This window comes from Sorex fumeus, unplaced genomic scaffold (genome assembly GCF_029834395.1).
Source record: "Sorex fumeus unplaced genomic scaffold, SorFum_2.1 ptg000008l, whole genome shotgun sequence".
NCBI lineage: Eukaryota > Metazoa > Chordata > Mammalia > Eulipotyphla > Soricidae > Sorex > Sorex fumeus.
The window spans coordinates 88,220,567-88,235,086 of NW_026606065.1; the positions used below are offsets into that span (position 1 = coordinate 88,220,567).

Below are 14,520 nucleotides of genomic sequence, written 5' to 3' on the forward strand. Positions count from 1 at the left end.
GTGCTCTTTGTTTCTTTACCGACGAGATGGCATGTTGGATTTCGGAAGGGAGAACATTGGGAACGACATATCCATCATGTGGTATGTGGTATGTGGGCAAGTGGATGTGGCTATTAAAGAGATCTGATTTATTAATTAATTAATTTATTTTTTATTTATTTATTAATTACCTTACGTAGCACATAAGGTAATTAAAAGTGCAGAGTTTGAATTTGTTCAGATTAATTGCATAGAAATATGGTAGATTACTTCAGTGGGTATAAGAATCATTGCGGATTGGGATGTGAGCAAGTGTCTTGGGTAGAAGGTAGAACTTGAATTGCCCTTGAAAGAAGTCAGAAAGGGAAAGTGGGTGAATGACATGAGCAAAGTCATGAAATGAGACAGACTGGAAAAGAGTTCATTAATCAAGGTCTGTTCTCTAATTTTGAGATCAAAGACTACCAAGTGTCTAAGAGGTAACAGAGATCCTAAACCAATTAGAGTATTTGAGAAAGCTACTAAAAAGCATATAATTATCACTCTCCCCATCCTACTTTGTATGCAGGTTAACTCAGTCCCAAACTTAATTTGAAATTGTACCATTATAGTTAAGTAAACTTAAAGATTCCATGTTTTTGTGATGTGTTAGTTAACATTTATACATGTCTTTAATTTAAAACTCAAGAAACCTGGTTTTGAAGACGGACATCTTTAAAAACATGGGGTATAAAGAGGGAATGGAATAGAAAGAGGTAGAGTCATCCTTGATTTGGCAAAAGGAATTTAGAAATTCATTGAGAAAAGGGAATAGAAATAAGACTGGCAAGGTGAATTTTCAGCAAATATTTACTGTCCAAGCTAAAGTTTTTTTAAGTAGAGATATAACATGCTGACAAATGTTTAAATCAAGATAAGTTGCTTAACTTTTCAGCCTGTCTTTTCTTCTTGGTAAAATTGGAATAACACTGCTTACCCCATAGCATTATCGAAAAGGTAAAGTGACATAAAGCAAGTGTTATTTTGGTTTACCCAACCTCAAAGGAGTGAGCAAAGAAAGTTGTCAGTTAAGTTGAAGTAAAATTTCACTTATTTTAATGCAGTTTTAATTGATGATAACATGCACTAATGCCTTTGAAATCCTAATTTTTTTTATAAAAACATATTTGTATTGCATTACTGGGATTTACAGTCCTATTAATTATGCTTTTTATGTGTCCATCATTCCCATCACTGGAGAGCCCATCTCCCTCCACCAGTGTAACAAGGACTCCTCCAAAAATTCCCTCCCATGTAAGATCAGTTCTATAGACAGAAACTTCAGTTCTGATTTCTGATGACACTTGTTGTTTCCTTACTATGTGAAATCCCTAAATTTTTGTTGTTGTTTTGGAAACATACCCATCAGTGCTCAGGGGTTACTTCTGGCTCTGCACTCAGGTATTACTCATATTGGGGATCAGAGGACCAGATGAGATGCTGAGCATTGAACCTGGGTTGGCCACATGCAAGGCAAGCATACTGCCCGCTGTCCTGTCACTCCAGCCCCCAAATCCTAAATTTTTAAGTGTTATGCAGCATGTTGGCAGTCTCTATTGCTGTTTTGTTGTGAATCTGTGTGATATATTTTTGCCTCTGGTGTCAACACATTCGTCTAATCCAGTGACACCTAATCTGCAAACCCCAATGCCAGGTGCATGAGGGAATGCTGTTGGATATGGCTGGAATGTGCTCTTATGGCACATCACATTTGTATTGTTCGATAGAGTCTTGCCAAGTCTAAGGCAGAGGTACTGTCTTATGAAGGGGCAAAAAAAAGTACAAATAATTATTCTTGGAGGTTACAACTTGGGACAAAAATAAAGAACGTGATTTGGCTTAAAAGGGAAGCCAATCAAAAGCACTCTCGGATAAGCCTAAAAGAGTCAGAAAGAGAGGGACAGATTGCATTCATCTGGGGAACATAAAGTAACAAAATAGGAGACTAATACCCAAGAGTAGCCGAGATAAGTACCAGGAGGTTCACTCCATGGCTTGGAGGCCAGCCACACATGCTAGGGGAAAGGGGAGCTCAGATAGAGAAGGGAGCACCAAATAAAGGGTGTTGGGAGGATCCTCCCAGGATGGGAGATGCATGCTGAAAGTAGACTATAGACCGAATATGATTGCCACTCAATGCTTCTTTTGCAAACCACAGCACCCAAAAGGAGAGAGAGAGAACAAAAGGGAATGCCACAGAAGCAGGGGGGGATGGGGGGGATGGGGGGTGGGTGGGAGGGATACTGGGACCTGTGGTGGTGGAAAATGGGTGCTGGTGGAGGGATGTGTACTCAATCATTGTATAACTTGAAACCCAAGCAGAAAAATTTGTAAGTCTACAACTGTACCTCATGGTGTTTCACTAATAAAAAATTTTTTTAAAAAGCAACATATAAAGTATGGTTTAAAAAAAAAAAAACAGAGGCTGATCTCAGAGGAGCCATTTCCGGAGTGTGTGAGCCACTTGCTGTCAGTGCGATTAACCTCTAAGAAAATGAGCTTCTTCACAGAATATCAAAAGTGTTAGTGGACAAGAGGGATACAATTAAATAACAATAATTATGAGTTTAGACTATGGTCATTTTATTACCTTACAGTCCAGTTGTGTTTGGATTAAGTTATCTTGATTCGTACATGATTCGTACAGTCAGAGAGGTGTGAGGCCGTTTAGACATTCCACAGTCACGTCCCTCGTACATTTTTACTGGAGGAAAATCCTGGTTTTCTGCACAGGCTCATGTTCACACCAGCTCCCTGTTTCTCCCAGCACTATTCCCTGAGCAGAAAGTTTCAGGGTTATACCCCACAAAACTGCCCCCGCACCCCCATTCCCAGCATTCCAGATAACAGCTCAGTACCACTTAGACTCTGGTGTATAGTAACCATAACAATGTTATATGGAATGGAAGTGGAAAACCCATCTCTCCAGGTTACTGTGTCATCTCTGATTTTGTCTGTGTGGTTCAGTCCACTCACAATACCCAGGAATGAGGAACCCTTCCACGTAGGCTCTTAGAACACCAAGATATAATTCCTGTGTTAGCAGAGCCTTCCCTTCTGATTTTGGGTCCCCAAAATTTTCTCCAGATTGGAGAGGGCGTTCCCTTCTCTCCTGGGAAATTTTATCTCTTTTCTCTAATTCTGTCAGATGTTTCTAGCAGTATCCCTTCACTGCAGGAAGGCCCTTTCTCCCACATCTGCAAACTCCTGTTCTTTCAGTTCCTGTAGCACTCTACAGGCATGAAGGGCTTGATAGTCAATATTTATTGTTCTTTTCTCAAAACTTTGTCATAGGGTTTTTGAAGATTAAATCATGCATATAAATCACCTGGCATAGGGCTAAGGACACAGTAAGCTTTGGGCAAATATAGTTATTTTTAGGCATCTGTGCAGTTGAGTTATATATAATGCCATGATGCAGGGTTCATTTCTGAATACCTTCCATTAGGAAAACTGAACATAGTTATTCCTATTTTCAGATAAGAAGAATGAACTACTTCAGTGAAGTCCATTGCCCAAACTTACAGAATTTTACATGAAAATGTAAAGGTGAAATGGAAATGAAAAAGTCTTATGTAAAAATGACACATGATATATTTACTGCAGTGTTTCTTTATAATTTGTGAAAAAATTATGGGCCAATGCCTACACAATTCCACGATCTTATCCTTTGCCGTTTCACTTTTCAGCATATGTAGAAGTAATGGAAAGTGTCTGTTTGTCCAGCCAAGTGAGAACTAGTCTCCATTACAAGTATTGCCTCAATAAACCACTTAATCACATTTCTTTATTTTAATGCTGGTATATTTCAAAGCACGGCAGTAGGTAGGCGTCTATTTTAGAAAACCTGCTGAGAAAAAATTTCCATTTCTGATGGACTGTTCTAAAGGTCAACCATCCTATCTGCCTTCCTTTGGGAAGCTTCGGTCTCCAGATCTTCTCTCTGTGAGTACTTCTGCCTGTTGCCCCTGGTGACATTAGGAAGCAGCAGGCTCTCCACCTCTCCCAATAACCTTCATTCATTCAGATGGAGCTTAGATGTCCATTTCCCCTAACTGGCCTTTATTTCTGAATATGGCTTGTGAGTTTGAATCATTCCTTTTCATTCGTGCTCATCTAAGCAAACCAGATCAGAAAAAAGGCTACCAAGCTGTGGCCCTCTGAATCGGGAGCTCACCAGAGAGAAAGTACAGAAGGGAAAGCACCTCCCTTGCACATAAGGTCGATCCCTGACACCACATAGTATCTGCTGAGAACTGCCAAGAATGAGCCCTGAGCAAAGAGCTGTGCATAAGCCCTGAGCACTGCTGGGTGTGGCCCAACCCCCTCCCTCCAACACACACCCCAGAAAAAGGCATTTGTCTGATCTTACCAAGTAAGAAGATAGCCTTGTTCTAGTTCTGATTTTCCCCCATTTACCCCACATCCTTATTCATTCAGTAACATCTTTTTGTGGGAGCAGCTTGTGCCCTTGGGATCGCATTATTTACCCCCCTGCATCACTGCAGACAAGGCCTCTGGGTCTCTTAGTCCAGTTGCTTTGGCCTGTACGTGTCTACTACCTGTTTGATCAGGCCAGGCATGGCCAGGCTTTGCCCCTATGCCAGCAGCAGACTCTCCTCTTCTCTTACCACTTGTCACTGCAGAGTCCTTTTGAGACCCCTCAGCAGCTTCATGTGTGTGTTACCACATACCTGTAATCATATTTTAGGTCCCAGGATGCCAGGTCAGCATGTCAGAGATGGGGTATTTGTTCCGAAAGCTCATGACACTCTTTTGTGAGCTGCCTTCTTTGTAAGTCTTTCTGTTCTCCATCCCAGACCGCCACTCTCAATCTCAGTTGTTTCACTGTAACTGCAGTTGTTTATTTGGCAGACAAGAGCCTGATCTTCCTTGTCTGGTGTGGTTTTTCTGGTTTTTCTGTGGTGGCTCAGATACTTGTTTGCTAGACAAACCTAGGCAAGGGCCTGCAAAGATGCCAGTCAGTTCCACATTGCTTTAGTTTGGTTGGTTGAGTTTGTTGGGTTGGGTTTGGGAGCACGTTCAATGGTATGGGGCCCCTCAGCTTAGTACTCAAAGGTCATTCCTGGCAATTCTCTGGGGACCAGGGATCACTGCATGGCAAAGCACTAATTAGGCCAGTTGAACTGTCTCCCAGGCCCACTCCATGCCACTCTTCTGCCTGACCTGAGTGCTCACGGTGGCTTGACATCTTTCTCCTTTCTTTAATTGTCTTCCCTTTCTCTTTTATTTGCTAAGTTATTTTCTGGTTTCTTTCTTTGTTCTATTAAATCTGCATGTATCAATACGAAATATATTATTTCACTTGTGTTTGGGACAGGGCTTGGGGCTTGGGATGGAAACATCCCGAATTTGGTGGTGGGAAGGTGTAATGGTGGTGGGATTGGTGTTTGAATATTAAATGTAATCAAATATTGTGAACTAATTTATAAAATAAAATTTTTTAAAAAAAATCTTCATGTATCTCACAGACGATCTGTGATGATCAAACTGAAATCCAACAAAAGTCAAAATGAGAAAGCTGTGGGGGAGGCTAGAGCGATAGCACAGCAGGTAGGGCATTTGCCTTGCTGCGGCCAACCCAGGTTCAATTCCCAGCATCCCATATGGTCCCCCGAGCACTGTCAGGAGTAATTCCTGAGTGCATGAGCCAGGAGTAACCCCTGAGCATCGCTGGGTATGACCCAAAAAGAAAGCTGTGGGTAGATGAAGCGGTGGCTGGCTAGAGTGGGTAGTGCTTTACACATGTCCTTTCGGGGACAGACCCACGGGCATTCTTGCCCCGTCACAGCTTCATCTTCTTCCTGACCTGCTGCCACATCACATGCCTTCACGGGTCAGTATCATTCAACCCTGTGACAGTCTGGACTCCTCACTCTTGCTGTCAGATACTCCACTGTCATTGGCGACTGGGCCTCTGTTCTCTGGGCCCCTCTACTGCCCCGACTTGTCTGTGCTTCAAGGATCTTTTTGATCCTTCATTGTCAAGCATGTGGCCACCCTCAGAGCAGACAGTTCTAAAAGCGTCCCTGCAATCTACTTCGCAAATTGTGAATAAGAGCCAAGTTGGACATGGAGTAGAATTCGTCTTACTTGGAAAACTGAAAGTAATGTCATTTACTTGGATTTCTCAGAGGTTGATTTCCTAAACTTTTTTGGCCTGTTGCCCCAGTTACTCAGAGCCCCTGGAAATCTACCGTCTGTTACAGATAAACAAAAAGCACCCCATGGTTTTTCTGGAGGCTCTACAGACCCCATTCATTATTCCAAAGGCCCCAGGAGGCAATATCACCCACTTTAGGGAACACTATTCTGAACAGGTTATGATATGGCATTAATCTGCTAAAAATGATCCAAAAATGTTTCCATAAAAGAAAGTGTGTGAAGATTGTTGTATCTCAGCCTTGTGCCATTAAACCATTGTATAGGAGATTTTACTACCATGCTGTTATCGCCTGTGTGCTAATAGATAGATACATACTTACATGCATAGACACATACATAGATGATAGATAGATAGATATTAGCACACAGCATACATATATAATATATATTTTTTCAGTCAAGATCAGTGGCCTCCTACTTTACACCCTGTCCAATGTGGCGTGCTACTCTTGATATATCAGTTGTGTAGAGTATGAGATGTTGCATAGCTGCAAATGTGGTCATGCGCTCCAGGAATTAGAAAATTCTAAATTGGGTAATACAACTGGAATTACGTTTTTAACTGGATGTTGACTTTGGGGTCCAGAGGCATCTCTGTAGCTTGTTGCTCTCTTCCAAGATTTATCTGTGATTCTCTGAATCATGGCCATTGATAGCACAGCAGGTAGGGTGTTTGCCCTGCACGCGGCCGACCCAGGTTCGATTCTTCTGTCCTCAGAGCTACCAAGAGTATCCCTCCTGCACAGCAGAGCCTGGCAAGCTCCCTGTGGCGTTTTCGATATGCCAAAAACAGTAACAACAAGTCTCACAATGGACATTACTGGTGCCTGCTTGAGCAAATTGATGAATAACAGGAAGACAGTGCTACAGTGCTATTGCACATAAGCAACAGTTCATGGGTGTGACTGCCAGACTCCTGGAAGCACAGGGAGATGGGGAGAGAGATCCCATTCCCAACTCCATGAGAACCTGAAGATTTCAGTCACAAAACCTGTATACCTGAGTTTTTCAGCAGATTCACTCGTGGATGAGGCTCGTCCAAGTGTGTGGAGATCGACTGTGAACATGGCAGTGATTGAATTCTGGAGGTTTTCAGCTGCTGGGGCTCTGTTGGGGTGGGTGAGTTTTGGGGTGCTTACTTAAGGTGATAGACAGATACAAATGTCTATAAAAATAACAAACTAAGACAAGAAAATGATTGCAAGTGTGTGTCATAAATTAGTGTTTTCAAACCCTTGCTGCAACAATGATTCAAAGCCTTGTTAAGGGAAGGAGAATATGTTCCCCCAAACAGATGGGGGGCCCTCTTTACCTTATGTGCAGTCAGAGATACTCAGGTTTCATGTACTACATATTAGAATTCCTTGTGAAATTTTTTTGTGGGAAAATGAAGGCTCTGATTTAAGTACAAGGAAAGTTTGTATATTCCTGCCTTTGACACGCCTTCCTGGAAGACCAGCTTAAAGTTTTCCATGTTTCTTTTAGGAATTATGATTTACTTAAGATCTAGATACAGAAAAAAGCAATGTAAGACATGATCTATATTTTGGTCTTCTCTTTATTTTCTCTTTCTCTTTATTTCACAGGCTTTCTATTCACATGGATGATGAATTGCGACATATTGCACAAAATTCTCTTCAGGGTTTACTGGTTGACTTCTCAGACTGGAGGGAAGATGTGCTGTTTGGCTTCACCAACTTCCTGCTCCGTGAAGTAAATGACATGCACCACACACTCCTTGATTCATCACTGAAGTTACTGCTTCAACTGCTCACACAGTGGAAACTTGTCATACAAACTCAAGGAAAGGTCTATGAACAAGCCAACAAAATCAGGAATTCAGAGGTGATTTTGAAATTCTTCCTACCAGTTTATACTCATTTATGTGCTGTGTATGTAAGTAAGTTGCAGTCTAGAGAACGTCTAGACTTCTTACATTCAGATACTTGGAAATGTTCTCCCTTGTGCTGACTTTATTTTCACATCTGCTTAGATGTGATGTTATGACCAAAAAATTCAGATAATAATCTACTATATCAGGTTAGATTGTTAACATTTATGAGACCATTTAAACAGCAGAAATTGAAATTTTTTTCAGACTTATAATTTTAATTCTATTTGTAAAATCAAATGGCAACAAAGCTAGATATGGATATATGAAAGTTAGATATTGTTATTTCTGGTCAGCAGCATATTGGTTACCTGTATCGACAAATTGTAAGATGCTATCTTTTAATTTCTTTATTCTTTCATGACTAAGTCCTGAATAGTAAAAATGTAATAATAACATTTTGGAGAACAGGCTGAAGAAGAGGAGAGCAAGGGATGATGGTGGTTTGGTATTAGCATATGAATGTGCACACACACAGAAGAATATTCTTGAGTCACAAAAAATAGAAATACTGTCATTTGTCACAACATTGATGATCTTGAGGACATTATTCTAAGTGAAATAAGTTGGAAAAATACAAATATTAGATGATATCACTTATACATGGACTCTTTAACATAAACACACACACACACACACACACACACACAAGCTCATAAAACAAAAAAAGTAGAGGAAGGGGTTTCCAAAATGGGTAAAGGGAATTCAAAGTTACAAAAGTTCAGATATAAAATAAACAAGCCCTAAAGATGTGTTGAACACCATCACGACTATAATTAATGAAGGTGTGTTGTCTATATTAAAAAGTATATCTTAAAAATTCTCATCATAAGAGAAAAAAACGAACTATGCATGGTGATGGATTACCTTACCCAGGCACATTAGGATTGAATTTGACAATATACAAATACTGAATTATGTTGTGCACATTAGGCTAAATCATGTTAAGTGTCAATTAAACCTAATTTTAAAGAAATATTCTAGGGGAAGGAACTAGTAAGTACAGTGGGTAGGGCATTTGCCTTGCACATGGCTAACCTGACCTCAATCTCCAGCATCCTTTATGGTCCCCCAAGCACCTTCAGGAGTAATTCTTGAGTGCAGAGTCAGAAATAACCCCTGAGCATCGCTGAGTGTGACCCAAAAGCAATAGACAAAAACTGTCACTGTCCACTGTCCTCCTGTTGTTCATCAATTTTTTGCTCAAGCAGGCCCAGTAATGTCTCCATTTTGAGACTTCTTGTTACTGTGTTTGGCATATCAAATACATCACGGGTAGCTTGCCAGGCTTTGCCATGCAGGCGAGATATTCTCGGTAGCTTGCCGGGCCCTCCGAAAGGGGCAGAGGAATCAAACCCAGCTCGGCCAGGCTGGCTGCGCACAAGGCAAACACCCTACCTCTGTGCTATCACTCCAGCCCCTGTGCTATTGCTCCAGGGGGCTGGAGCAATAGCACAGCGGGTAGGCCGTTTGCCTTGCACACGGCCAACCCGGGTTCGATTCCCAGCATCCCATATGGTCCCCTGAGCACCGCCAGGAGTAATTCTTGAGTGCAGAGCCAGGAGTAACCCCTGTGCATCACTGGGTGTGACCCAAAAAGAAAAAATAATAATAATAGACAAAAACAACAGAAAAATATTCTGAAAAATGAGCAAATGGGCAAAAGTTTCTGATTAGGGAAAAGCATAGTGAGAGTCTAAGGAATCTTCAAGAAGCTCATGGAAGTGTAATTGTGTGTGTGCACAGTTAGGCACCCAGATGGCATCATCATCATCAGAGATGATGTTCAGGACAATCCTCCTGCCTTGTGTTCTTCATATATCAAATGATAATGGGTAGGAAGAAGTATCCCATGTCTTTGTACAAGGAAAATGGAAATAAAGGTGAAATCTGTCTTCATTCTGACACACCTTTGGTTTAAACTCACCCACTTGTGACTTGGAGACTTTCAGAGCCCATCTCAAAACTGGCAAAACCTAGATTAAGATCTAACACACAAATAAGTAAGATTTAATAGGAAGTAACATTTTTAAAATTCAGTTGAACGGTATTTTAAAGTCTGTGGAGAAGCTAAGGAAAGACAAATTAGATTTGATTTGATCAAATATATAACCTAATCTCCAGTACAGATAGAAGCAGTTTTTATTAATATTAGTAGCCTTTAAAAAGTTGTATCTTATCAGAGGTAACAGATGGTTGCTAGTATTCTAAAGCAACAATTGATCTGGAAAACAAAAAGCAATCTGTGATGCTTCAGGAATATTAATTATTCAGAGATCTGTTGTGCTAAATTGCCATGGCTTAAAAGTAGAAGTTTAGACTCACCTGATGATGTATGTATTAGAGGACTTTTTCTTCCACTGTTATTTTTCTCTAAATGTTGTTACTTTCATGACAGCTGATTCCTAATGGCTCTAGCCACAGAATGCCTTCGGAACGAGGTCCACACTGCAGTGTCCTCCATGCTGTGGAGGGTTTCGCTCTGGTGTTACTCTGCAGCTTCCAGGTGGCCACTCGGAAACTATCTGTTTTAATCCTCAAGGAAATTCGAGCTTTATTTGTCGCCCTGGGTCAGCCTGAGGTATGGATTATCCCTTTTGAATTTCCCAGTTCATCTGTTTCAACAGTTTTAAAGCTTAGGTTCGAGACCATGGGTGCATCAATACTATATTACTTAGGTACTTTTGTGTCACATGATGTCAAACAATGTTTTATTCCTGTCAGATTTTTCCTTGTATAGTAGTTTTCTTGGTTTTCCAGAGAGAACTCTGAAAAGACCCCCTCCTCGTTCTCTTCGAGATGACACCCTTAGTTAAGTGAAGAATGGATTTTTTTTTCACATTTGAGGCAGTGTACCTCAAATGAAGAAAAGGTTAGAGCATTTCTAGCAGAGAACGAACTTAAGAAAATAATAAAAATTTTTAAAAATATATATATGAGGTTACCAAACACCGTGACTAGTGTTTTTATGTTTCTGATTCTTTTTCAACTCAATGTTATTAGAAAAATAGCATCACCATAAAACTTATTCCCCAGAGATGGGAATGGCTTGGCATGAAGCATGATAGGATTCCAGCTCCCTGCCCCATGCACAAAACCCAGGCAGGAAATGATAAGGAAAAAAATGTTTTGTTTTTTATGTCATGTACTTCTTCAGACAAAGTCTGCCTTCTAATTTGTTTTAAATCACTTTCCGTGACTTTATTATCATCAATATTTCATTGTTCTTTTCAAATATTACCAACTCCTCTCAGTCCATTCAGTGTTTTCAGATAGCCTTCTGATAATGCTTTGAACTAAATTTCTGTTATCTGGAAAATGGATATCTAAGCATGCTATATTCCATCTTGCCATTATGTCTCTCATTGTGATGGTAATAATGAATACCATGTATGTATCACATTTAACTCTCGAGGTAGCCTAAGAATTGGTATTCTTATTTCCCAATATGCAGATACTGAGACTGAGGTTAAGGAGGATGAATGAATCCAGCATCAGCAGTTAGAATTAACAGAGCCTGGTTTCAGAGCCAGATTTATCTGCCTCCAAAGCCCCTGTACTTAGCCGCTGTTCCACCAGACTCCATCAAACAGTTTCTCTTATGCTGCTCTTTGATCAGCCACAAAATTTTTAAACACATTTTCATATATATTCATGAATAAGGATCTTCCAGGACTTTCCTCTAAAGCTACGTTTTTTTTCCTGGTGTCCACACCGTGCTTTGCTCAGGGCTTACTCTTGGCCCACTCAGCACTCAGGGATCAATTCTGGCAGGCTCAGAAGACCATATGGAGTGCTGGAATCCAACCCTGGTGGGCCGAGTACAAGGCAAGCACCCTACCCGCTGTACTATCACTCCAGCCCCAAGCTACTAAAATTTTTTTAACATTTTTTTTTGTTTTGGGGGCTATATTCAGTGCGGCCTGAAGGTTACTCCTAACAGTGCCCAGAGGATCAAACCCAGGGCCTCCCACATTCCCAGCAAAGAACTTCAGTCCTCTGAGTCATATCCCTGACCCAATAATTTTTAATTATGACCTTGTCTATAGTACAAGATGGCAGGCACTATTCATATTTATAAAAAGCATAGATAGGCACTATTCATGTAGAAGGATTTCTTATTTTAATAGAGTCTATAATTTCCAACTGACTTCCTTTACCTAACTGCTCAACACAGCTTAGGTGCCTCCAACAGTAGTCAGACTCTGCAACAGTTATTTTTAACTAAAATTCAATCACAATCATTGTTTTTTTAAAAATAATTTTAGCAGATCTCTGCATTTAGTGATATTTCAGCCTTCTGACAACACATCTTTTAAAACATACTCTAATCAAGGTAATATTGGTTTATAAGACTATATATGTTTTAGAAATATAACTTCACAATTCTTCATAATAGCTTTTATGAACACGCAGCCCCAAAGTACCAATATCTCCCAACCATTGATCATTGGAAATGGGATTTTCATTCCTTAAACTAGTGACAACACATTCTGCAGGGTTTAAGGAACACTCTGTGGAATAATATTTAATACTGGTATTCAGACTCTTGCTCTCACAGACGTCTCAGAAATTCAGGCACTATTTTTTTTCTAGTAAATGTGAAATTGGAGCTCTAATTATCTTCTGAAACTTGCAAGACTAAACTCAGAAGCGCGGGAATTTTATTCACTACCTCTCAGTGTCTTGGCACTCACTTTCCTATGAGAAACCCTTATCACTATTTTGCAAGCTGTTCTGCTTCATGCACTAGACGGAGATGAGAGGTGGTAGGAGGATTCATTTTCCCAAGGAGAATAATCACCTCCCCTTTGTACAGGATGATGACCGACCTATGATTGATGTCATGGATCAACTAAGTTCTTCCATTCTCGAAAGTTTTATTCATGTAGCTGTTTCAGATTCAGTAAGTAACATTTGATCCTGATGGCTAATAGTTCTTTTGGTGGGGGGAGGGGCCTAATTCATTTAATTTTTTTTAATTTTATTTAATCACCATGAGATAAAGACTTACAAAGTTTTCAGTCATACAGTGTTCTAATGCCCATTCCTTCACCAGTATACATTTCAACCACCAGTTCTGGTCTTGTCTGAAAAAGAGGGACAAAGACAGAGTATGAAGAATTCTTAGGCTTTATATCATATTAACAAAGTGATACAAAGGGTACTTGTTACAAAGCTAGTTTTCCAAATGCTAACTTGAGAGACATTCAGATACATTTCAAATAAAATGTGTCCTTAGGAATGTAGATAATATTTTGCAAATTTTAATTTCAAAGGAGAATTCCCCAGCATTCTTTTTTTTTAACTGTTCTATTGAATCACTGTGAGATAGACCCTTACAAAGCTGTTCATGATTGGATTTCAGTCATACAGTCTTCCAACACCCATCCCTCCTCCAGTGTACATTTCCCAGCACCAGTGTCCCCAAGTTCCCTCCCATCATCCCCCACTCTCCCACCCTCTACCTGCCCTTATGGCAGGTGCTTTTCTTCTTCTTTTTCTTCCCCTCTCTCTGTCTCTCTCTCATGTCTCTCTGTCTTTGTCTCTGTCTCTCTTTCTCTCTCTCTCTCTCTCTCTCTCTCTGACTCTCTGTTTCCCCCCCCTTTTGGTATTGTGGTTTGCAATATTGGTATATAATATATCACGGTATCACGGTATCACGGTCCTCCCATTGTTCATCAGTTTGCTCGAGCGGGCCCAGTAACATCTCCATCATGAGACTTGTTACTGTGTCCGGCATATCGAATATGTCACGGGTAGCTTGCTAGGCTCTACCGTGTGGGCGAGACACTCTCGGTAGCTTGCCGGGCTCTCTGAGAGGGGCGGAGGAATCAAACTCGGGTCGGCCATGTTGTCTGCGTGCAAGGCAAACGCCCTACCACTGTGCTATTGCTCCAGCCCATATATAATATATATATGAAGAATAATATCCATGGCCAGGGAAAACAGGGGTTAAGAGGACTGGTCAATGATTGGAACTAATGCCAGCATTCTTTAAGGAAATTGATTTTTCTAGAGACTGGCAAGCTCCCTGTGACGTATTCGATATGCCAGACACAGTAACAATAAAGTCTCCAATGGAGACGTTACTGGGCCCACTCGAGCAAATTGACGATCAACGGGAGGGCCTTTACCTTTACCTTTACCTTTATTAAACCAAACACTATGGGACTTATACAGTGCTTGAAAGCTTAAGAAGTGCTTTCACATTTTGTATCTTATTTGACTCTACTGAAACTCAAAACATAAGTCAAAAAAAAAAAGCAGTAAAACCCAGATCTGTAGCAGTTGAACTTGGAATCTTTTAAAACATTATTACATAAATACACTCTTCCAGTTAAATAACATATAGGTGACTTTCCATTTTCTGGGCCAATAGAAGGGAAACGTAAACTGATTTTAATTATCATACTTTTTAATCA

General features: G+C 40.4%; 1 protein-coding gene across 4 annotated transcripts in view; it reads left to right on the forward strand.

The window, feature by feature from the left end:
• FRY (FRY microtubule binding protein) overlaps window positions 1-14,520 on the forward strand; it is a 381,871-nt gene that overhangs the window by 249,036 nt on the left and 118,315 nt on the right. For all 4 annotated transcript variants that reach the window (XM_056110039.1, XM_056110037.1, XM_056110038.1 and 1 more), the window contains exons 18-20: window positions 7,791-8,049; window positions 10,494-10,676; window positions 12,915-13,001. In XM_056110039.1, the coding sequence (XP_055966014.1) occupies window positions 7,791-8,049; window positions 10,494-10,676; window positions 12,915-13,001 (529 nt within the window). The remainder of the gene's footprint in view (window positions 1-7,790; window positions 8,050-10,493; window positions 10,677-12,914; window positions 13,002-14,520) is intronic.